This window comes from Crassostrea angulata, chromosome 2 (assembly GCF_025612915.1).
Source record: "Crassostrea angulata isolate pt1a10 chromosome 2, ASM2561291v2, whole genome shotgun sequence".
NCBI lineage: Eukaryota > Metazoa > Mollusca > Bivalvia > Ostreida > Ostreidae > Magallana > Magallana angulata.
This window is the reverse complement of record NC_069112.1, coordinates 71,973,483-72,000,000: the sequence shown is the minus strand read 5'-3', so window position 1 is coordinate 72,000,000 and position 26,518 is coordinate 71,973,483. Positions and strand designations below refer to the sequence as shown.

At 32.1% G+C, this 26,518-nt stretch overlaps 1 protein-coding gene, 2 long non-coding RNA genes and 1 pseudogene across 4 annotated transcripts; all 4 read right to left on the bottom strand.

Annotated features, from left to right (window-relative positions):
* LOC128174831 (uncharacterized) overlaps positions 1-26,518 on the bottom strand; it is a 394,133-nt pseudogene that overhangs the window by 273,240 nt on the left and 94,375 nt on the right.
* LOC128171883 (uncharacterized) lies at positions 33-4,859 on the bottom strand. The gene is made up of 5 exons (XM_052837657.1): positions 4,716-4,859; positions 1,120-2,317; positions 907-1,023; positions 698-800; positions 33-613 (listed from the first exon to the last, which is right to left on the bottom strand). Exons 1-5 carry the CDS (start codon positions 4,728-4,730, stop codon positions 163-165), a joined length of 1,884 nt encoding a protein of 627 aa, XP_052693617.1. The 5' UTR covers positions 4,731-4,859; the 3' UTR covers positions 33-162.
* On the bottom strand, positions 9,626-14,746 carry LOC128171897 (uncharacterized). Its single transcript, XR_008242161.1, has 4 exons — positions 13,777-14,746; positions 12,276-12,306; positions 10,791-10,832; positions 9,626-9,718 (listed from the first exon to the last, which is right to left on the bottom strand). It is a non-coding gene; the product is annotated as an uncharacterized LOC128171897 (long non-coding RNA).
* On the bottom strand, positions 16,619-25,848 carry LOC128171898 (uncharacterized). Of its 2 annotated transcripts, XR_008242163.1 has the most exons (5): positions 25,809-25,848; positions 18,743-18,840; positions 17,963-18,020; positions 17,207-17,358; positions 16,619-16,864 (listed from the first exon to the last, which is right to left on the bottom strand). It is a non-coding gene; the product is annotated as an uncharacterized LOC128171898 (long non-coding RNA). The 2 variants fall into 2 exon arrangements; XR_008242162.1 differs by lacking the exon at positions 17,963-18,020.

Genomic DNA, 26,518 nt, shown 5'->3' with positions numbered 1-26,518 from the left:
AAAGACGATTATATGTCTTGTACTCTGTGAATCCTTTTACCGGTATAGCATATACATTTAAAAAAAAATGAATTCAGATAATAAGATAGCAATAAAATAACAATACAATGTTCTATAAATCCTTCATCTGGTTAAGTCACTTTACAACAGTCTATCGATTGTCTACTCCTCTGCTGGCGTTGGACACAATTCATCTTGGTGTGCAGGTCTAACGTATGGACGGACATTCCTGTACAGATATTGCTGCCGCTCAAGTGTAAGGCCAGGGGGGATAATCTCTTCTGGGAGTTCCGTGGCATCAAAGGGAGTTGCTCCTCTCTTCCTAATTGACATCGGGTTTTCCACCCCGTCAATACGTTCCTTCAAATATACTGTCCAGGGATCATCAGCCGTAACCCTGAAGTGATGAAACCGCCTGATTCCTTTGACTGCACGGAATTGACTGGACAAAAAACTTTTCCAGTTTCTCCACTTCCAAGCAGCACTTTGAAAGGGGACAGCTTCATTTGTAGCTGCTGATTTGTTGATCAAGGTGTGGAACTGGCCAACAGAATCTACATCAGACCTTCGGAAAAGTTTCCGAATGTGGGCGAACCCACTGTCTACAAGACATCTAAAATGAGAAAATTAGAAATCCAATAACAACGACTTAATGACAATTTTTTACTTCAAAGACATAAGATACGACTGGGTTTACCTTGTGTGTCCGGGGATTTGCATGGAATACTCAATTTCTTCATGCCGACCCGTCATCACTCGCCAACATAAATATCCTAGCATGTACTGGTTCTTGTTTTGGCCTGTTTTGATTTAAAAAAAAAACAACCACAGCATTGTTAAAGAAGGAATTGCATGTTCAGCATGTATTTTGCACGGCTTGTCATTTGCAATGTAATGATAACTTACCAGAACAATTGTCAGCATGCAGAAAACATTTTCGCTCCCCAAATCCATTCTCCGTTAGGGCATGGTCCAGCATGCTAATGACAGCATTTGGTCCATTTGTTAATGTTCCGTCTTGTCCTTAAAAATAAACCTTCATCGTTCAAACAAAGCAAAAAGTTTAATAAATTTTAACATTATTTATCTGATGAAAATAATCTACATTTAGAGACATACCTATAGTTTGATCTTCGTCGATAACATAATTCATTTGTCTGGACAACCCATCGATCCTGACACCGAACACTTGTACTCTTCTTAGTTGAACAAAATAAGTGGGCCCCATTTGACGGGAGTGATGTGGCAACTGAAAATGTTGTGCGAAGTCAAAGGTATAGTGAACATTGGTGAGTTCACCCCCTTCCCAGTTCGACATTTCTTTCACTGAATTTTCAACGCAAGTTCTGTAGTGACTTCGTTCTCTCCTGGCATCTTCTAAATGTTTGTGAAACAATTCAGTCACGGTCAGTTTCTCCTCTTCAGTTACAGCATCGATGACCTGCTTTCTAAGGCATTCACATCGTTGGCAAACATCATCTCGAGGTTTGCTTATCCTTATATAGGGCACACATTTCAGCCAAGCTTCTTCAAAAGATGAAATCTTCAGCGCACGAACATCTGTACCTTGACAAGAAGCGATGTACCGCTCATGAATACCTTTCTTCGTGTCTGATGATGGAAGGAATATAGGAGGGATTCCGTCGCTTCCTCTTGGGGCTTCAGGTTGTGGCATGCCTACTTCTGCAGCATAATTGACAATAAAAGTTATTGCATTATGAATGTCCTCATATTTCAGTGCATGATGAGGCTTTTTCCCTGTATTCCGATGTTCGCGGGGAACAGCTCCAATGTCATTCAAATGCCTATTAATATTCTTTAGGACTTTTTCAGTACAGTCATTGATAATTAGAAAAGCTTGTCTGCAAATATTTTGTCCTTGAAATGAATAATCGTTTCTTAACCTCTTACGTTCTTTGCGTTTTGATGTTATTTTCTTGTTTCCTATCTGTTTAACTGACCCCATGATAAACATTTCTTTCTCATCTTTTGCCATTTCTCGGAGTCTGTATATATGATCCCTGATTTCTGTTGCATTGAAGTTTTCAAAACAATTGTTTGAACAGTTGCATTTGAAACTATTCGAATCTTCCTCTGTATCAGGATTTTCTTCTCCTGTGTTTTCCTCGTCTGGTATAGCATCCTGGTCATTTTCTAGGAGCTGTGATACTCTGTGGTTGACAACTTGGTTGACGTCTATTTCATCTTCACCATCATCATCAGAACTACTAGTGTCTGTACTTTTGTTGCTCTGCGACAGTCCGCTGCATGTATTTGTATCAAGTCCAAAATGCTCACGAAAGAGATTATCAAGTTCCTGGAACAAATAATAAGAATAAAATTGGATCCACTTATAAATTTACATATTACAACTGAAAATAGAATGTAATGATTCAATTTCAAAATCTGTATACACGTACATGTATGTGTAATTACAATAAAGAAGATGGGGGAATAAGATGGCGCAAATGACCATTCGGTTTAGTCGTAAAAAACAATTTCGAATTTATTTTTTCTATTCAAATATATTATAATACAAGTTTGCAAAAACATAATTTCTAACTATATTCAGTTTTTAATATATTTAACAAAAGATAAGAAAAACAAATATTGCCTGAAAATTTGGTGGTATCGAACCCATACCATAAAAACCCTAGTTATACCAGGTTATCTTATGTCAGGTACTCTAACCACTGAGCCATTTCAGACACAACAAAGTAGGCTGTTTAAATACTATGTGTGACTTTGGCCACGAATTTACGGACTTGTATCATTTTTTCAAAACATTCAACTGTTGGGATACAAAATGATATTTTATATGTATAGCAGGTCATCTCTCCACGATTTTGTTGATTAAAATCGGCTTGTTTTCCATTAGACCTTATTTAGACTATTATTACGGGGCGCTCTCTCCCGTACAGAACTAACACTGGGCCAACCGTGAGCTTATTCTCTTATTGTTGGACCCAGCCTCATGAAACCTCCAACAAGCCAACACGCGTGCTAGTTTTCAGACTTTTATATAGACTTGACATGAAATATACTTTTACGTGAGTTCGGTATGCATCAGCACCGAAGGTCTGATTCCAACTGACTATAATTTACAATTCAGAATAATATATAATGAACAATGGAACAACACAATGAAGGATTAACATAAGAAGTACAGATGTAAGTAAATCAATTATCAAACAGCTATTGAGTAACTCGGGACATTTTAGCAGCATGTACATAAAAGGATTAATCAGATGAAAGAAGCTTAAGTGTCAATAAACATAAACAGAAGTCAATTAAAAGATTAGCTGTCCATTACTGATTGCGCTTCAGATGAGATTAATGCTGCACGAAATTTATAACGTTTATAAAACAGTTGTCGAAATAGATGAAAAGTTTTTGTAACAATTAACACAAAGTCCGAAAAACATAATTTACACAATAATTAAAAATAGTCCGAAAGATTGAATTTCACACCGTGACACTATGAGAAAAATATGGAGCACAGACCCACTCTATAAAAGGAAATGCCTTGAAGTTCTAAAAAATGACAGTATTTGTAGGTTTTGATACGTATACGCCTGTTTGAGTCAACATATTTCAAGTATTGAACATATTTATCGGTTAAAAATCAATGATATGTTAATTAAAATATATATTGTTTTCAATGATTTTTTAAAACAATATCAGATTTATTGATGTTTTATTTTTTCAGTACCTTGTCCGACCGTGTATGGGCATTTTACACGCCTTATCAACCCATCCTCTTAAATTCACCTTGTAAAATGAAATACATGTATTATCCGACAGATAATTATTTTAGCGCTCATGGTGCAAATGTCATGTAACGCTTAATTAGATATAAGCAATACACCAATTATTTGTCATTTACTTTTTTTCAATATATTTTAAAGCAACACAATATGATACCGGGTTAAAATTTTAAATAGTACAAACTATATGCAACTACATATCCATGTCAACCAGGAGCTTTTTCCCAGTTGAATAGGTCCGTACAAAAAAGAAATCATATTATTTTTTTATACCAAGAATTTAATAATTCAATAGATTTTTAAATTCAAATTAATTTATCGATTAAATTAAAAAAGAAATGGAATATTTTGTATTTGGAATATAAAGAAATTATGTCATATTGATTGAAAATAAATATACCCAAACAACTTTAATCCAGTCAATACATGTAACGTTACATGTAGCTTTAGCGCATATCAGGTAGTTTGAAATAATCAATAACCAATCGATATATCTCGTAAAAATAACATTATAAAATATTGAAGATTTATATCTATATAAAATTGATTTCTTATTATTCTTGATATTCATTTCCCCCGCGGGGAGCCTCCTAGTAATTTCTGCATAGGTTGGGTTATCTCTCTTGTTTTTCGACTCTTTACACATAGAAATGCCGTGAAAGTGTCAGTAAAGATTTGTTTATTGTAAGATCAATCCTCAGGCCGAAAATAACTTGCTCAAAATTGTAAGGTACAACTTTAAATCAAATAATGGCTTGAACACAGCTTGTTTATGGCTGTTAGCCGGTGTCGTCAATGACGCTGTGCAGCTGTGTGTAAACAGACGCAGACGGGCGCGGATCAACAAGTTAAAGTTGATACATGTAGTCGAGAATAATGATAATAATAATTATTTTCCATGAAGAAGTAATTCTATACGGGAATATTTCATACTAGAACACTCAATACTTCAAATTCTTCCATGGAAAGCAGTTTGTTTAATCAATCTTCGATCTTCTGAGTCTTTTGATGATGAACAAGAGTTGTCTTTCGTTCGTATCATCGTAATAGAAGAAATCGGCGCGGAATCTAAATATTCGGTTGATATGGATGTTAATGAGAAAAGATGTAAAAAGTATATATATATATATATATATATATATATATATATATATATATATATATATATCTGCTTTCAACCTTAGGGTGACTATATATTTTTTTGAACCTTAAGGGGACATTTCGTATAATTTGATATGTTACTCTCAACACTATATGAGTTACATGAAAATTAATTGTATGGTTACCAAAGGCCAATTTTCTATAGAAAATCATAAAACTCGTAAAGATAAAAAATATACAATTTTCGTGTCCCCTTAAAATTTAGAAACCATGTCGCACTGTTTACGGGGACATTTGTATATTTATTTACAAGGGGCACTTTAAGTAGACCAGATGTATATTGATATATTCCAACTTAAGGTGCCCAAAATTTTAATGTATCTCATTTAAAGTGTTACATTGTGTTCTTTTTGTATTTATAATGAGATAATTTTAAATAGCTTAGTGAAACATTCCTTACATGGCTGAAGTCCCGCCATTAGGATAAATTTATAATATCATCAAGTTATTCTTACCATAAAAAAACTTCTTTTCTTATCAGTTCTTTAATTTCTAAATTTGCGATGATTCCTACTTTTTATTATATATTTTTTTAATCTCTAATATTACAGAGGTTAAAATTCAGTTAAAGGCATGTCAAAAGGTGAAAAGGTGTAGGTATTTTCTGACTTTGAGAAGCGAGTGACAAATAAAAAATAACTACACAAATGTATGAAATATTTCAGAGCCTACATAAGTGTCTCAAACAATACCAAAGTCCCAAATTAATGAATCAAAAACACTAGAAATGAAATGATGAAATAATCTTTCATTATCTGCATCTCAAAGTACAACTATTGGGAACTTTAAAAAAATACAAGAAAAACAAAATTGGGCTTTCTAAAATTCTTTTATTACATATTCAAACAATTTTATAGGAAAAATTCAATTTGTTCTAACATGTTATTCATTTCTTTAAAAACAACATAGAAATTAAAACATCAATTGTACTGTTTTCAAAAATTCTTGAGCAAAAGTCAAAGAGAATTACAACAATGTGGAACATTTTAGTCAATGTCTTTCACTTCTCCCTTGAATGACCAGTCTACATTCAATCATAGCTCAAAGCTAAATTTTTAATTCAGCAAGTATAATGCAGTCTGTCAGTTACAAAGTGATTCTTAACCAAACTTTTTTTTCAACACGGTGCACTTTTAGTTGAGCAAGACTGTGTTAAAACTAAATAATATGATGTTCAGAAGACAATCAAGTTTTCAATTAAACATCCATTTAAAGTTAAGAATCAAATGATCATAAAAGTAATTCATTATTGCATAATCTACTATATATAAATGTAATGCAAATATCATTACAATCTAATATATTTACTCATTGAACAAATTAAGACTTAAATTCTTAAAAGCAAGTTCAGAACAAAAATGTTATTCATCTTCAGTGCATCATCAATGTTTAATACTTTAACTTTTTTTCAATATTTCATAGGATCAAATTCAGAAAATTGATGAGTTGTTTCATCAAACTAGTAATCTAATACATAAGTTTACATCATTACTTAAATCAATGTCCTTTTAATCAGAGTTATTTTATTCAATTCTACAGTAGACAATTTCACAATAATTCAATGTTTTTGTTTAAATTTATTCTACATGTATATAATCATAACTTACTTTAAAAGAAAATTAAACAAAGCTTCTTTAAGATCAAGATCTTGTACATGCAAGGTGCCTACAGGATTATGAAATTCAAGATATAAATATTTTTATTGATGCTTCATAAAAACAGCTTTGTTTGATTCGGTGTGGTGGGGCTTAACTTTTGGTGAACACTATGAAAAATCATGTTTCAAACTGTCATTTTCAATAAAATATAATGGAAATAAGGCTCGTGCCATGTTTTTGTTTACATAAGTTCAATATACTGGCAAATGTTCTTTTTCAAGCTGAGTTTTCTAATTACCAATTCGTTTTTAACTTAAAGAAACAGTTCCTAGCGTTTGTAACATTCATTTCTTGGTCTAAACCTGACATTTTTCCTCAATATTTAAAATGTAATCAAAATCATGACCTCAGCTTTAGTTACATAATCAAAATTGTGAGCTCTATATCTCGCTTATAACTTCACGACTGACACTCAAATTTTTGGTTGATTATTAGAAATGCCTAATTAAGTCATTGTAAACATTAAAAAGAGACAAATTAATTTTGAGCCAAATCGTGACCATGCCCCTTTAACATAAAAGGCATCAAGTTATTTGCAGCATGTAACATTTTGCAACACAGATCTTTTCTATAGGGATGTACAGGTTACATCTGCAACTATTCTTGGTAACAACAAATATCAATTTTTTTTTTAAAAAGAAACAAATTTCTAAAGGTCAATTCATTACAAACAAACTAGATATCTGTGAGCCAATACTCAAAAGTGATACCCCTGCTTTGATCTGAATATACAAAATATGCAGTCGATATTTCACAGGGAGTTGACATCATTTTTTTTAAAAATGGATTCCATCATATGGCATGCCTACACAAAGAGGTTAAAATTTTAAGCCTCTGCTATTAATAGGTGCCGAGAAATTTTTGACAAAAATTTGTTTGAAAATTTAAGCTAAACATAAACAGTCGTCATTTAACAAAAAGTTGACATTTGATTGGTACACAAGGGTAACGCAGTATACGCCCTCTCCTTTGGATTGGAGTATTAAAATACAATAAACCAGCACAATAAAAATGCAGACAATATGGCAACTCAAAGAATACTGCATGTACATATAGGCCAAGTTCCATGTTTGTTTTAAAAGGAGCATGGTCATGATTTTGGTCAAAATTTATTTTTCCATTTTGAATGTTCATCATGCTTAAGTAATGCATTTCTAATAGTCAACCAAACTTTGAGTTTCAGTTGTCGAGTTTTAAGCGAGACACAGGGCTAACAATTCTTTGGTATGTAAACAAGACTTGTGCTATGTGTTTGTTTCCATTTTGAAATTCCAGGTTAAGACATGAAATGAATTTGACAAATACAAGGAGCTGTTTATTGATGTACAAAACAAATTAGCAGATAAAAAATTTTCAGCTTGAAAAAGAACTTTTACTTGTGTATTGAACCAATGTAAATTAAAAAAATAAGACACAAGCCTTCTTACAAAACAAAGAATTGAAGCTCTGCATCTGGCTAATAACACTACAACTAACACTCAAATTGTGGTTGGTCATTAGAAATGCATTATACTAATGCATTATAAACAATAAAAAATACAAAAATAAAAATCTGACCAAAATCGTGACCACTCCCCCATGAGATGTACTAATTGCTAATATCTGACTAAAAACTACATTCATATGCATATTCACAAGTCATGTTCATTTCTAAATTATTCATATAGCCACCAACTCCAACTCTGCGAGTTTTTTGGAAGTTCTTAGCCTCGCCGTTTTTCTCTCATTAAAAATCTTTGTTCTGGCTTTGGAAATTGTTGTCTTCATATGAAGACCATCTAATGATGATATATTATTTGTCTTCAGGAAGTCTTCAATTTCTTTCTTACCTGTAAAAAATAAAGAGGAGTGAATGATTTGTCATTGATTATATTTTTAAAAACATGTTCATGAACACCACATAAATAGGCATAAAGTCATCATTTTAAACATTAATATTTTAATCAATCTCAATGAAATAATCCTAAATTAGGTAACAAATTCCCCAACCGACTTCACAGAAGGGAACTAGAGCTTTTTACTCCATCTGTCTATCCCACTTCAGTTTTTCACAATTTTTTTCATTATGGGTTTGAAGAATAATATTAACTTGCTTCAAAATGTCAAACAACAGATCAAGTTTACATTTTAGTAGCCTTTGGTCGTCATATTTTGGAAAGAACTGATTTTGATTTTTACATTCCAATTTTTCTAATGACTTGATTCAGTGTATGTACTCAATAAATGAGGCCAGTATGTGGTCAGTAATAATATCATGTATTACTTGTATCATTACTTTTATCATTTCTTACAAACAAAAAAGTTCTGTAAAATATGTCAAGTATCGTGCTGTACATTTTATCGGCAGTTTTTTTTTTGTATTATAACAATCCAGTGTTATCGTGTCTGGGCTGTTAAATATTAAAGTTTGGTTTGAGGTTCAGGGTACAGAAGACTGTAATGATATTGTGTATAAAACAGGGAATATTTCTAGCAGCGAACACTTAATTGACTTGGCAAAATTATACGAGATAAAATAAAGAGTATTAGTTTACCCACTTTGTATTTAATTTCAACATCGACTGTGTCTGCTTCGCTTCGAATATGTATTTTTAAAATGGATTTTCAAGGTTGTTAGCTGTTTGTTGTAATCATTTTTCATAATTTCATACTATACAAGAAGTCATTAATTTCTGAATATTTCAACATTTATGATGGGGGATATTTATTACAAAAGGTCTCAAAATTTTGCCATACTTAATTACTTTATAATGTAAAATTTAAATTATAATATAAAATTTTATATTATAAATATTTAACATTTAATGCAGGTTATGTATTTTTCGGCATGTCGCTACAATCATATTCTGCAGGAATCACATTGAAATAAAAACTTTAACTTAAGTCTATTCTCATGCAGTTAGTGGTCTTGTGACAAAATAGTCAACAGACAGGAGGGCTAACAGCCATCTTCATGTCATTAGCCAGGCTCGCTTGAAGTTACAATTCATAAGATCACCTTTAATTTACAGTTCATGAGCTAAATGAATTGTTACTTACATGGTAGATTCCCTGTGTTATTATCTTTCTGAGTAAATATGTACTTTCTAAAATGAGATTTCAAATCTGCTGTATCTTCCTTTGACCATTTCACTGTTGAAACACAGAAAAAAACATTGATAATTCAAATTTGCATGGGTTAGGTGACATAAAATTATCATTACGTTTCTCGGGCCAAATTTCTCCTAAAAAGATGGAGGAGGGTTGCAATTTTTTTTAAAGTAGTAAATCAGTAGATGCGGGAGGGCTTTTTTATATATTCATTAGCCATTTTGAGTTCCAAAAGCGCATACCTAATGAAATTGTCATCAACACAACCCGCCCCCTCCTCCCCCCCTAAAATTCAAGGCCATAGTTAAACAAGAAATAAGCTGTCAAAATGACAGCAAACCAGGTTTTCTTTTGTGTGAACAGTATCCATTATACATTTGTCAATCCTAAATTGATATCCAATCCAGAAAATTGAGGCACTTTATAATCTATAAAAAAAGTACATTGTTATACCCCTGTAAAACAGTTACTATATAACTCTATACAAAAAAAAGTCCAGCATTTTGACTGTTGGACTGGAACTGTTAGATTGGAAATGTTAAAATCGACTGTTAAAAAAGACTGCATGTTGACCGGTGACGTCACATTCCGCGAAAACGTGTTATTGATTAGAAGGGGTATAACAAAACAGTTGTTGACTGTCTCAGGCAACAGTTGATCTGTTGGACCGGCTCGCAAAATGTTGCTTCCGGCCTTCGACCTTCGGCAACAGTTTGCGAGCCGGTCCGACAGATCAACTGTTGCCCTCGACCCCAGTCAACAACTGTATAATGTTGTCTAATATATTTAAAGAATAAAGAATCATTGTATGGGTATTTTGAGGTAATAAATTTGGTCGAGTGTGATCAAATCCATTACTTTATTTTTACTTCAACATTTACTTGAATGGAAATATATGCATAAAGGAAAAGTTTTCCACCTCAAACAATATCTGACATTTCAACTGAACTAACTTGTAAACAATGAAGACAAATATGCACATTATTTTTTAGCAGGGGTGGGGAATGGGGGGGGGGGGGGGTATAGTTTCAATTAGGCTGGAGGCAATTCCAAACAAACAATAATTCTATTTTGCCCCAAAATACATTGACATTAATAATACATAAATATTTACCAGTCTTTGGGTTTTTCTTCTCTTTTGACTCTAGAATTTCATCTAAGTAGGAAAAAAAAATTAATGATAAGTCTATATGATATGTTAAATATATGGTTTCACATCATCTGTCATTCAAGTTGCTTTTAAATAAGTAATATTAACATTAAGAATTTAAAACTAAGGTGGCCAACTTTGGATTTCATTGCACATGCTTTTGTGCTTGCCATGTATATACAATTTTTTTGATACCATTTACCAATATTTAACCAAATAACAAATTAACTATCAAAACAATTTGGGGTGTTTTAAAATCTGGTAATATAGTAAGATAGTTAATGTATATTTTATGATGCCCCTTAAAATAAAAACAAATGATTAGATTTTCATAAAACACTGCAGGTATATGTACAGGAGCACCTTAGTTGACTGAAAATTAAATATTTTTTTTCCTCTTACAGTGCTGATATCATGAAAGTTGACAAAACAAAACAATCCTATCCTATATCCTGTATCATGTATCATGTATCCTTTCCTGCAAACAAGCTCTATCCTATCCTATCCTATCCCATATTTAGGAATAAAAGATAAATGAAACGAAAAAAAGAAATTAATGACTTTATCAACTAATATTATGCTCAAAAGATCCAATTAATACAGGTACATAAACCCGAGCGAGGTAGCATTTTTACCTGCCTTGAATAATCCATTATTATGCCTCCTGTCAGTTTCTCTATATATATTCAATACTCATCTATTTTGGCATAGTATACAAAGGGATGACAACCGCGGTTTTTACATATATGATACGTAGATACATACGATTGACATCTAACAATTAATATAAATAGCACATAATACTGACGGGAATTCTAAAGTTAAAGTTTCAAATAAACATTTGAACAAATTGATTAAACATTTGTGATCGAAATTGTACTTGAGAATTCCGAAAACCCTATATTAAATGATGCTTGATAAAAAATATATGGGATAAAAATTAAATGAGATTTTGTCTGCTAAACAACTTAAGTTTCCCCGGTAGAGTCCCTCGCATCTCATTTCTTGAAAAGAACATAAACGTTTGTCAATTTATTTATTGAACAGGAACTTGTTGATTAAATAATCAATCAAATCAATTGATTTATTTGAATGAACAAACGTTTGCCTTTCTGGTGACTAGACAACATTCGAACGTCACAGCTACTTATAGAAAGGCACACCAGTATATTCAACAGTCGGCATAACAATAATAGTGTTGTGCATGTACTATGCTTAAATAGTGGTCAGGGTTTGATACAGGCTCGTGCACTATGTATCAAACCCTAACTACTATTTAGGCATAGTACTTGTAAAACACAACACTATTATATAAATAAGCAAAGCATTGTTTTCAACATTGAATAACCTAATTTAAGAATGTGGCACTATTAAGATTTCTTTCCATTAATTCTAAACAGTATAACACATCAGTTAAATTCTTTCAACATTAAGTTCTGCTTTACTTACCAAGACAGTGTGTTCAGTTCAGAAAGAGGAACTGTAAAAATATTTTGTTGAAAGATTAATGCAAGGCAATAGTAAGAGTCTTTACATCCTAGAAACAGAGGTTTTATAAATTATTTAAAGGGAAATAAGTTTAGTGAATTGCATGCACTTGACTGCCTCATGTCCATCATTAGGCATAACTTCAGTTTAAGAGGGCTAGATGGCCGTTGCTGTTTTTCGACAATATCAGTCTCCTTCAAAAGAAGAGCTCTGTATAAAACTATATATATAAAAGCTAAGCTATTTGGATTTGTGTTTTTCTGATTATTATGGCCAAAATAAAAAATTGCTGTAGTTTTCAAGTAGATTTGATAGGCAAGTTGTTGATTACCCAATGCCCTTAAAAATTACATGATCAGAAGCCATAAACATGTATTTTTTTAAAGGGACCAAGACACGATTTGAGCTACAATTTTTCATATTTAGTTCTCCATTTTTAATGTTTAGAATTGTAAATATGGTTATCTTTAAGGCTTCATTTAAATTTGAAATTCAATATCGCGTAACCTGCAAGGAAAGAGTTTAGAATTCTTTGTGTGATGTAGTGGTATAAATTTTGATCAAGTGTTGCTTTCTTTGCTGACAATATTATTTATGAACATATTAAATCAAATGATCTTCTTTGCCACAAGTCATTTGTGACTAACTTTACTTTACATTATCTGTAAACAAACACAAGACTTGAGATTTTTTTGACGTAAAAATGAGTTTTCATCTCTGTATTTAGCTTGTAATTTGACTCCTAACATTCAAATTTTGTCTGATCATTCGAAATGCACATTCAAACCATTTTATACATAAAAAATAAAATGTTGACCTCAAATCATGTCCAATTCCCTTTATGTTTAGTAAGAATAGGGTATGTAGGACTAAGAGCTGGTCCTCTTATATTTATCCCAACTTGGAAGGAAGCTACCCAAAATGGCCCCTTAAATCATCCCAACAAAGATACACAAAAACTAAAGTACACAAACAAAAAATATGAAATTGGTCCCCTTAATCATCCCAGCAAAGATATACGAAAGTGGTCCCCTTAATCATTCCAACAGATACATAAAATGTAAAGTATAAAACAAAAGATACTAAATTGGTCTCCATAATCATACAAACAAAGATACTCAAAATGTAGAGTATATATATACATAAGTTATTGAATTAGTTTTTTTATCATCCCAAATAAGATACATTTAATATGATAAAAAAACACATTAATGAATAGGTCCCATAATCATTCTAATTAGGATAAACAACATGATTATCACCTACTCTTTAATAACAAAGTTAACTTAAGTGGTCCCCTTAATCATCCCAAAGAAGAAACACAAAATATAAAGTACACATAGATCACTTTATTGGTCTCCTTAATCACCCCACAGAAGATACACAATACCAATGTCTCTAATTTGGTCCCCTTAAAAAAAACTCAAGATGAATAAAGAAATGTAATATGATGAATACTTACCTACAGAGGAGAGACTATCGCTATATGAGTCTTCCACCAAAGATGACTCATTTAAGTCAAATGGATCCGAGTCACTATCTGCAAGAAAGTAACAAATATATACATTAATGTCATTTTTCTAAAAATAGATTTGCAGCAATTATGAAAAAAAAAATGAAAAAAAGTCGGCCCAAATCATTCTTTCACAATAACTTATGATTTCACAACTGACAAGATTAGTAACAAAAATGATTTGCAATGACCAATCTCTCATATCATAAACTCTATGTAAAAGATCTTGAATATATATAAGTTGGCATAATATTGAGTTCAAAGCCTGATAACTCAATCTCCAAATTGCACAAATTAAGTATTTTGGGGGGTATTAATATGATAAAAATTCACAGACTATTTGGAAAACAGCAATTCATTAATGGTCAATTCCCCTTTCTCTTGTGGTGCATAATTACCACACGATGCATCATCCAACAAAATTTGGCAAAGGTAGACCCAATAGTTACTTAGATATGGCCATCAAAAAGCACCTGATCCCAACTATTTGACCTGCTTCAAAAACCTTAACTTCCTCCAGCATCTGAAATTGACTGTTCAGATTCCAAGCATCCAAGCATGGCATTTGCATTTAAAGTATCATAAGATATACCATTCATGCAAGTCTAGTGTAGTAAGGACTAGTAATTAATAACTTAGTAATGGCCATCAAAGGGCACCTGCTCCAAAAAATATAACCTGTTCAAAAACATTAAACAACTCAATCACCTGAAATCTATGGGTCAGATTCAGCATTCAAGCCTATTAAGTACTTTAGTATCAGAAGATGTATCATCCATCTAAGTGTATATAGTAAAGCTAAAACCAATAATTTAGATGTTTCTGTTTAAGGTCACATGCCCAAAAAACTTTCACTTGCTCTAAAAACTTTAACCTCCTTCAGCATCTAAAATTGATTGGTCAGATTCAGCATTCAAGCATGTCAGCTGTAAATGTATCATAAGATGTCATCCATGCAAGTTTAGTAAAGTAATGACTAGTAATAACTTAAATAGGACCATCAAAGATTGATAAAATAACAGGAATAAGTTAACAAAACATAGAAATACAGCAACAAATAATAATGTTGTCAACTAAATGCAGATAAAACAATAACTAGAATAAGTTATCAAAACATAAAAATAGAGAAACTGATAATAATTTTATCAACTAAATGCAGATTAATGTTGGTGTAAAACCTTCAAATAATACAACGATAAAAAAAGGAATTTTCCAATTACTATAGGTATACAAATCAGGTATAATTTTTTCCTAGAAGAAAAGGATGAATATTAAATTGATAATTGGCAAGACTTAACCATTAATTTTATTGATAAATATTAAGACTGTTAAAGTCTTATAACACACCTGGCCATGTAGACAAATTAAAAACTGCTTAATTATTGACATGGTATGATAATTTGTCTGCATGGCCTGGTGAGTTATAGGATAGGACCAAAGATATCCTAAAATAAACTTTTATTTATATTCATTTTTATGTTTATTTGTAATGAATTATTCTTGTATCACACTAAAAAGTCATTATACACGCTCGTTGTCAGAAATAGGAATAACAAATGGAGCAGCAATAAAAAATGGTTAACATTGTGCTTCTGCTGCTAAACATTGCCTAGAAAAAAAATTTTAAGGTTGAATTTTTATGATTTAACAATTATTTTTCAAAAGTATGTATCAAATTTGTTATGTAACTTTGAATGTTTCATTTAATCTTACAATAAGAAATATATTCAAAACTTTTAACATTCACTTGTGCTCGTACGCCGTGTCAGATTTGACATTATTAATCAAAATACTGAAGTACTGATGGGATTTGATTTTATCGATTATCATTTATTAAAAATCATCGATATGTGATTTTGCATGGCAAGTAGTATCAGTAATCGAAATATTTCTGAGAAATTGTATGGATTTAGGCAAGATTGAACTTTTGTCTTGTTCAACCAAACGCTCAGCTGTCTCCGTTTATCTCCGACAAACAAGAAAGACTCTGTTTTGTCGGATATTAACGGAGACAGCCAAGCGTCTGGTTGAACGAGACTACATTGAACTCTAGCGTGGGAATACATACAACTTTAAAATAAAAAATATCTAAATTGTTTGTACAATTTATAAATCTTATTATTTTCATGGTATTAATAAATAAGTTTTCCTGAAAAACAATGCTTCAGAATACATAGCATCGAATTTATATCGATTATTTTCAAGAACTAAGTGTTGTCAGCGGTATTGATTTGTGCTTAGGTCCAAACACTGTTTCACTTTCGTTTTGCCTGAGTAAGTGCATAGGAGAGTTGATTAAAATCAGATTTCCAATGCAAACATAAGGGAAAAATAACATAAACTGGCATATGAGAACTTTGGCATTTTGTTAATTCTTGCCTTAATATTCTAAACTAAAAGTTTCAAATATTTACAGAATCTTTTTTTTTTTTATAATAAACCATTTCTGCACTGAAAATGGGGTATATAATGTAACTTTAGTGCTTTCATCATCCAAAGTTTTTGTAAATAGCTGTAATTATACCCTATCTGAACTGTACAACTGTACATCACATCCCTTCTCCAAAATTATTACAGTCAATGCACATTTTGCACAAAATACAACCAGCCAAAAAAGCACAGTGCCTGTCCAGCAAAAACATCTCTAAATCAAATAAGATGATACTATTCATTAAGCTAATAAGATTTTATCGTTTAATTCTAATTTAACAGGCGTTTATCACACTCCTAGTTAATGAAATATTGACGAACAGACATTGCATTACCTTAATTAAAATTCTTTATAATAAATAAAAAATAATGCATTTTAAAATTAAGTTTCAAAATAAACAGAACATGCCTTATTTCTCCACCAAAGATTTTTGTCATCTCCATATGGATAAGACAATTCTTCACCTACTCCTATGTCTTTGTAGCAAAAAGACATAGTTTCGGCCTCCCATCGATATCCAGTAGTTTCATTCTGGCGTTTGCGTCCTTGACATTGTTGTCGTTCACATACTGACAAATATGGTCAACACAAGATGAAGCATCAATGCTGAAATAAAGAGCGAAATGAAAGCATCATAATAACTATATATATATATTTATATACATCATTAACATAGTAAATTACTGATATACATATATAACTTTTTTGGGCAACTTTTATTCATATGAAAAATGAAGATACTGTGATAAGTAAATAGTCATCAATATTGATTTTCATGTTTTAAGTGAAAATCAGTTTAAAGGGTAGAGTAATGACCCTTTAAATTCAACTTGTTATTTGATATTGCATTACAAGAACTCTCGATTTTAATAAATTTATGGATCAACTCAGCAACGAAAACTACAATATTGGTATTCAATGAATATTGATGAATCTACAGTAACTTACCGGTATTGCTTTCCTTTATAAAAAAGGAAATATCATGTTACAATCCAGCTTCTTGGAACGAACAGCAGCTTCTTCTGGTGAAATATTTTCACCGAAATATTCCAGCAAAAGCTCTCCTTTTTTGAACTGTTCTTTTGCAAAAACACCAAAACCTTAGGATGATAATGAATAACATATTTTGAGTGTTTCAATTTCTTCCTTTCAATTTAGCGTCATTTTGGCTATTCTCAAATACCATGAAGTAAGAAAGTTAATCTAGTATTTACACCAATGTAAATTATGCATATCAATTGAAAATTTGTTATGCTTTGTCTATAACCAAGCCCCACCCCTAAACAGAAAACCATTCTATACTTTCAACAATATGTGTCACATACAGTACCCGCAACATTATTTTTTACAAGATAAACGATAGGATAGGATACACGCACGATAGGATAGGATTAACGCACAATAGAGCAGGATACACGCACGATATGATAGGATTGATACACGATAGGAAAGGATAAACGATGTTCAGGATAAACTCATTATCCAGTGAGTATATACAATATTCACGCTAAACCTGATGATTGCATACTTTGATAAACAAAAGGTACGAAGCAATTAAGTTATAAGCAGAATTTCTATTTTATTTTCAAACGAAATGTATTGCTAAATATAGATGCCTCATTTGAAATGAATACACTGAAAATATAATTGAGGTGGGCTAAAATTATCTGTATTGTACATATACACTAATGTTGTTTACGTTACCTATCAGCCAATCACGGAACAGCTCAGCCTGATGAAAATTCACACGGAAAATAGTGGCCTAGAATAAAATTCAATCTTGTTCTGAATTATTATAAAATCTATTTTTAATATAATTATTTTTTTAAAGATTATTTAATAAAATATGTACATCGCGTAACGTACAAGTTGTGTGAAGCAGTAAGACACTCTCCGCGTACGATTTAATAAATTAAATGTACTGGTAAATAATATGTTACCTTGTTCCTTTAAATTTTGACTGCTCATATTACTCACTTATCTCCATTTCGTAGAGATGATTATATTTTGTTTATTTCTTTATAAAATATCTTTGAAATAAAGTAATTGCCTACATATAACTCAATATTGTTCATCTGATTGAGTGCTTTATCTAGTTGTGCATTATTATTCGATAAATTATCGTTTGCGGCTTACTGAACGACTTTTAACTTGAATATAAAATCAGTTTCCCACGAAAAGGCAGCATACGATTAACACGATAGGATAAACGAAAATACTGATAAATGATAATCCTGATAGGATTAACGCACGATAGGATAGGATTAACGCACGACAGAACAGTATACACGCACGATACGATAGGATTAACGCACGATAGGATAGAATAGGATTGTAAAAAATAAAGTTGCGGGTAGCTCACCTGAGCAACAGTGTCTCTAGATAGAAGTATATATTGGTAATTTGCTTATGAACCAATGAAATGCTTAAATACACAGCTTCATTCAGGTGAACTAAATATGTATTGTATAACCTCAAATTTACCTTTGAAATCTGAAATGTTTTTAACTTGAAATCCGTCTTTATCTAGAGCAGACCGAATATAAAATTTTAGCATCCTCCTCTGGTGATAGTCGCCTTCTCTAGAAAAAAAAATTATGTAGAAGAACATTATTAAGTAATTTTTGAACAATAAAAGAAGAATTGCTAATTTCAGACAAAATTCTGAATTTGCCATTTTGAATCAAGATTATGGTGTGGTTGTTTATAAACCCACACCACTGGGGATCTTCTGACTTTTCTGTATCTGTCTTAGTCAAAATATCTTTCTTTAATTAATCAGCTATAGAAATACCTAATATGCCAGTCATGTTATGTTGAATGCTGTTTCACTGAAATAATGCAATTTTACTTCTGCTGCAAATATTTTTTTCTTTTCATACTATTTTCAATATTGGCACTTTTGGTGCTACTTTCTTTAATTCAATTCAACAATGTCACAAAATTTTATTTGTAAAAAATTTCATCCGGCACGTTCTCCAGACAAAAAAGTTAACCAATAAGCTTATATTGTGTCTAGTGAAATTTACTCTATTGCGATATCATATTCATCTGTAATTTCATATCACTAATTAAGCTACAATATGCTTTTCCAATTTAATTACCATTAAACAGGAATTTATAGATATAGACAGGAAGAAATATTTGCTTTTTTTTTTTTACACAATTTAGTTTAATAAATAAAAAAATGTGTTATTATGCATATTGTGCAGTAAAGACCAACAAACTCTCTCTCTCTCTCTCTCTCTCTCTCTCTCTCTCTCTCTCTCTCTCATGCTTTAAATGTTGACAAAGCATCAGAAAGCGACTTAACATCAACATCATGCTTTTAAAGAAAATACAACAATATTCTTCTCGTAGGCAGAGGACACTAAACCAACATTATATAAACTCTGACTACTCAATAACTTTTTATAAAAGGAAATGACTCTAACTGTAATGACAGTAATTTGAATTTACACCGAAATCCCTCTGAATTATCGAATCTAAGAATCTCACAACAGCTATCAAATGAGGACATTTCTTCAGAGTTGGATAGGTGTTTGTAACCTGCCTTTATTTGAATGACTACATTTGGTGAAATAAGATTTTGAGGATTCCATTGATTTTCGTAAATTCCACTTATTAGTGACTGTACATGATTCTCATGGGAGTTTTAACAAATCAATCTTACTAGCATTGCCGGAACGATAGGTGGCGCTACTTAACCTCAAATTTTAATTTCGTGGGAAAGTGTCCCAATGCATGTAACCCTTGAATTACAGGTTTTGACGTGTTCCCCATTAATTCTGACGATTTCTTTGGTCAATAATTTTAGAGAAGTGACCCTCACCTTTATGTACATGTAATGACAAAGCCCGGGGAAAATCTCAGAACAGCATGGGAAGTAGCAATGTTGATAATCTTAGATATGCATTTTTACAATTTAAACAATTTATTACACTGTTTCAACACATATGATATGTATTTGAAGATAATGTGTGACTTTTTTTAAAGTCATTATTTGCCGTGATATACTGGAAATGCTGCAAAATCTGCATATACCCTCAAACCAAAATGACCCGTTTAGTGAAATGCAAACTGTAAACAACATGTTGACAAACCAAGAGTACTGGCTACGTTTCATGTTCTACTTTAAGAAGTTTTAATTTATTTGACTCAATTAGGACAATTTGTTAAAATAAATTCTTGTTTGAATCACTCATTCACTATGCTGTCGTGGAAGTTACAATTTTCACAAGTTATTAAAGTAGTTGCAACATTCAATTTCAGTTTAATAAACTAAAGACGAGTTAAGTTATTAATTATCTTAATCCATATAAAAGTGTTTTTAATAACATTAACATGTTAATTTACACCATCTAATAGTTATACAGAGTTGGAGAAATGGCCTAGAAATCCACCAGACATTGTGTCCTATAAATTTTCAAAATTTGCCAGACATCTTGAAAATTGTTCAGACAAGTAAATAAAATGACAAAAATACACGTTTAATATGTGAAAACATTTTCATTGTTTATATTTAAAGCCACTCGGCTTGAATTCTGTTTACCGTACTTCAATATGAACAGTTCTAAAATGGTTATGCAGTGTTTGTTTCGCTGCAGTTTTGTCCAAATTTTGTAATGCCTTCTCATGTTATGTAGAATCTTGGTAAAGTCTAGAGGCTTTTTGATCATATGTATTGCTGATGTTTAAAAATAAGTTAGAATACCCTTAAATACTGAGCCTAGCAAGGCTTATGTAAAGGTAACACGTACCTATATGAGAAAATCATTTTCAAAAATAGAAGTTGAATTAGGGTTCCTATCATCAAGCATCTCTTCCATCTCATTGGCGCCGCCATATCGGCCGCCATTTTTTTAACAAAGTTAACTCGATCATTAAATGGTTGTTGGTCATTTATGTTTACTACTTTTAACTTCCTCTGAACTTGATACGAACGTCTTATTAAATTGATAAATGGAGGAAACCCCCAAATATCAAACAACCAATCTTTGAGTTACTCAATTGAATTTTGTTTTCTATACTGCGTTTCAAAATATACCAGACACAATGTCCAACGGAGTTCTAACATTTACCGGACAAACATAAAAACAACCACAGATCACTGGGAATCCGGCACATTTCGCCAACTCTGGTAATAGTAATACTAAAAGATTGAAAACTGTTCACACTGCTATTTCTCAACGGATATTCTGGACATTTAATAAATAACATTTGGTGAGTGGATTTAGTATTTTTTATTAGAAAAAAGCCTAAGAATAGATAGTTGTAGAAATCTAAATAAAGCTAATATTTGTTCAGTTTTTATGTTGGGACATCTTTATTTGATAAACGGGGAAACTCTTTGGCGACCTGGGGGTAACGGTTACCATAGAAAATTGTCAATAAAACTCTTATTTTTTAATGCACTGGTTTTCTTCCTTTAAGAAATTTATTTAATAATCTTTCTTTGGTCAACATATCAATGCAAAAATTGACCAGAAAACTTCACCACTGCGTGTATTACATTGATGAATGTTTTCCGGTGAATGAACATAGTTTAAATGTCGACAAAAATAATATGTATGTATAATTTTTGCAAATGCCGTGGTAATTTGATAGCCAATGTGGTATTTGGGGATAACAGACCTTATTATCTTCGCACAAATTTATCTCGCATGTAAAATGAGCGATTGTTACGAACATCGAATTCACAATATTACGTCACAATAACTAAAACTCAATGAAAAATCGTTTATGACGCAATATATGGTTGTTTAACTTCATATATACACACTTAATAAGGCGCAAGTAGTGGCTGACCTTGCTATAATTTAACATGCTAATATACGCTATTCAACATAATTTAACATGCATAAATTTCTTTAGAGGATGTCACAGTACTGTAGTGAGATTTTTATTTGCTCAAGTTATTTATTGCCATCTATATACTATGTAGCAGGTTTGAAACCAACGGTAGCCCGCTAGCCGGGGACAACTGAAACTTGTGGTCAGGCTACCAAACAAGTCATAAAGGTTGTACTGTGGGGCTACTGAAATTTTAAATACCATACTACCACTGAAAGCAATGTGTTAATATTTTTTTTACAAATTCCAAATATTTGCTACCGAGATTTTTAAACATCGGTGTGAGATCTACTATGTTATTGTTCGACGTTGTTTTGGTCCGACTTAACAGAGAATGCAAGTGGTGCACCGACGTAGACATTTGATCTGGGAAAAATATGGCATTGCCTGGCGGATCAAGAATAACACTGATAGTCCTACCGCATCTATAGTAACCGGGTGTCAATTTTCTTTAAAGATTTGGCATTATTATGGGTTCTAACTCTTTAGAATCTCTTTATTTTGGAACAATATATGGATTCCCATGATAGAAATCTTGGTACCAGTACTTTTTTTAAAGTAAAAAATTGACAGATGACATTATAAATAGGCCTACTTGCCTAAATAAACTTTTTTTCTTCAGTTAAGGTGAAAAAATCATTTTACTTTTTATTGATAGTTACAATTTTGCTAAAAAAAAAAAAATAGAGCCAGAATGCAGTATTTTGCATACCGGGTATTTATTTCCAAAATTTTCCGGGGTGGCCCCCCATAACCTCCCCCCACCTGGAGGGGGACACACCCCCCTCGTCGCTCCACGACTCGGCCAGCAGCCTGTGGCTGCTGGGCTACTTATTCACAGACAGGGCTAGTAAGAAATTCAATTTGGTAGCCCTGCAGGCAACCATGAATTTTAAGTTAGTGTCTACCCCTGTATAGTTTAATTAACATAGTTTGAGCCAGGAAACAAATCATTTACATTACAAATCGTTCAATACTCGTACTGAAAATAGGTTAAACCGTTCTTAACTTCCTGTACTAAAGATTTGAAGTATTTTATCGTGAAAGAAATGTTTAGCACACTCTATTAGTTGTTTTGTTTCATAAATCCACCTCAAAATGATATGCACTGCCTTTTTCAAAGAGTTGTTACAGTATCTTATATGAAAAATTGTAAGAAAAATAACGACACACCACACTTTGGCATGTACCACAATTAAATTGAAGTCGATCACATGGTCATTTTATAAACGATATTAAATCAAAATCATCATACAAGTATCATATTTCAATTGGATAGAAAATCAATGACATAATTTTTCATACCTGTTAACCCTCCCGCATTGCGCGGGAGACTCCCGCAAAACGGCCTAAAAATCTAACATCTCCCGCATCCAACCTATCCCCCACGCGGGAGACAAAGAAGAAAGGTTAACAGGTATGTTTTTCCTAGATTATTTTTTTCCTCACAACAAAGCTTTTTCCAATTATGTTTTTGGGAAAAGAGAAGAAATACAAACAATTTTTGAAATGGTCCCTACTAAAAATATAATTCGATTTTTATGTTATATTTTGATAAATCTGTAGTTACTCTAACATGTCTAACTCATATAAAATTTTCATGAAATTCACTATTGTAGAAGTGAATTAGGTCCGTCGTCCTTAAATGGTATATCTGCAGGGTTTGACATTAAGTTTTTTAATAACTAGACCAGTTGGGCTACCTCAGCAATTTTTCACTAGCCCTTCACTAACCAATTTTGACAAAAATAAACTAAAAGTTAAAAATGACAAACATAAAATATTAAATACCTATTTCTGTTTAATTGTATTGGTTTATCTTTACCAATAATGAATCATTCAAATACTATTTAAGATTTAATTTTATTCAAACTGTTCTAATAATGATACAAGTATTCAATGGTTAACCAGGGACCAGCAAAACTTTAGGGAGACTTTACTTCTCCTTAACAGAGAAACATGGAAGTCCAACCCAACCATTATGTTGAGGATTTAGATTTTGTAAAAAGATATTATAACAAAGGGTTTATGATTATTTTAGCAGTGTAATTAGCTAATTGCAAGTTACCAACAAATTCACTGTTATATCAACACCGGCCTTAGAGTAATAAACATTGTTTTGTACAGCTTGTGGTTGCATCACCCGTATTTATAACCCCTAAAGATAAGACAGACTAGATTAATTAATCACAAGAGACATAAACTGAATTTGTAAAGACGTCTTAAGAATTAAAAAATTATCATTTTATTGCCCTTGGGGTTAACTTGAATTACGGTTTGTAGAATTTAAGCCTGTTAGGAAAAAGTGCTTTTACTTCTATTGATACATGTATGAATATTAGAGAAAAATATGTGCACACTTTTTTTTCACACGACCAGTCGGGCTAGTACACAGACATTTAACCCGACCGGACCTATCGTTTACTAGACAATGTCGGTCGGACATGCCTTAGTGTCGAACCCTGATCTGTCGCTTGGAATATGCTGAATTAATAGGAGGATGCACAAGCTGTAATGACGCTTCAAGTGTTCTGAATCATGATGGCCAATATTCTAAAACACTTCAGCGTTAAAAATTTCAACCACTGTGTTACCATGACAGATTATACATGTATATTCCCAGAACATCCAGGCTTGCCGTAAATGTTGATCGTTGCCTCAAGCAGACGAAATCGTGAGACAAGTTAGACAACACTTAATTTTTTATTTCTTGAAGTAATCAATGGGTATTGTTTATCTTTAAATGCTATATTTTTAATGTATATATAGTTTAATAATGTTTGCTTGAAATTAAGGAGTATGAACTTTTCATTTTTGTTGACTTGTTTATTTTGGAAATTCCCGTTCTATGAATAGTGTTAAATCAGAACAGCAGAGTAGATCCAGCTAAAATTTTATTCACCCTTTCACGGTAACTGCAGTACTGCTGTTTTGCAGGGCAAATTGATGTAGTTTGGTGAAATATGACGTAATGTCAATTGTTTTATCTATGTCATTTAATTGTCTATCTACCAAATCTTCGGCAAAGTATATCATTTTGCCCTGCAAGAAAGCAGTACCACAGTTATTGTGAAGGAGTCTATTGCTGCAGGTATCAAAGAAATTTTTCAACAAATCAAAAGAGTCAATATCTCGACAGACTTTCAGAATACAATGTTTAAACTCAATTGTAGAAAAATCCCAAGATATGATTTTAAATTTTTTGGTTTGGCAATGCTGAACTGAAGTGAAATCAGATTTAATGTCGTATGTGATAAACATTTTGACTTATTGATTCATATGCAGACTTTCTGTATTGCAACAGACGTTGAAATATTGTACGAGGTACTCCGAGTGACTATCGAATGAAGAAAAGATGTCGATGTTTTCCATTATAAATCTCCGTAGGAAATCTGTTCTCGTTCCTGTGATTTTTTACAGTGAAATATGGTAATGTTTGAATAATGTTATCTTGGATATTTCCCCAGCTATCTATTTCAATTGATGTTCATTCACAGGTAATTGTATTTTTATTAAAAATTGTCCAAATGTGCGGCATGAATATCGGGACAGACCATCAACAGCTGATCAAGGTTATCATAGTGATATTTATCAATAACCTGTGGGTGAATTTAATCATATATCAACGGTCGCAGCGTAAACATTTTATCTCTTTGTTATTGTTTGAAAGATTATGAAATAAATTGAAATATCTTACCAGGATCCGTTGAAAGTTCCCAAAACTAAAACTTTTAGTAGGCCTAAAAGGCTCATGGCGGTCTACCATTTCTTTGACGGTATTTCAATAACTCGTACATCAATGAATTCGAATTCTGTTTTAAAACCCAAACACAAGCGAGCAAGCAATATAAACTGTGCGAGTACGAGACCTTAATCGATCGACAATAATTATTTGAATCAGTAATTTGATTTAATTCATTAATTAATATCAAATCTATCGACGACACATTGAGCCCAGCAGCCCTTGGTAAACTTGTGAACTCCGGACCCCCCCCCCCCCCCCCAACACACACACACACACACACACACACACACACACGCGCGCGCGCACACACACCGCGAGTCATACAACTTTAGATATTCTATACTGCAAATTAAATTTTATTAAAAAAAACCCACTCATCGGAAAGTTGACATAATTATCATACAGACAGAACACTGTATGAAATTTGTAAGAAGGCTGTGTGTAGCGGCGTTGGATGCGATGTGCATTGTACATGTACATTAAAATATCGTCGGCTATTAACTTTATTGTTGTTTGAGGTAGTTTTCCCTACAAATAAACAAATTTAAAGAATAAAGCAACATTTACTCACCTTGTGACCGGTGAAATTGAAAATGCAAGATGCCATTTTTCTTTGGAAATCCCCGGATTATGTACGAAGTACCCGGATGATAATGTGCGTA

What these genes read in the sequence shown, in the direction of transcription:
- LOC128171883 (XM_052837657.1), bottom strand. An exon ending in CGACGAAGATCAAACTATAG is followed by an intron (nt 1,024 to 1,119) that starts GTATGTCTCTAA and finishes TTTATTTTTAAG; the next exon opens with GACAAGACGGAACATTAACA. An exon ending in CAAATCCCCGGACACACAAG is followed by an intron (nt 614 to 697) that starts GTAAACCCAGTC and finishes TTCTCATTTTAG; the next exon opens with ATGTCTTGTAGACAGTGGGT.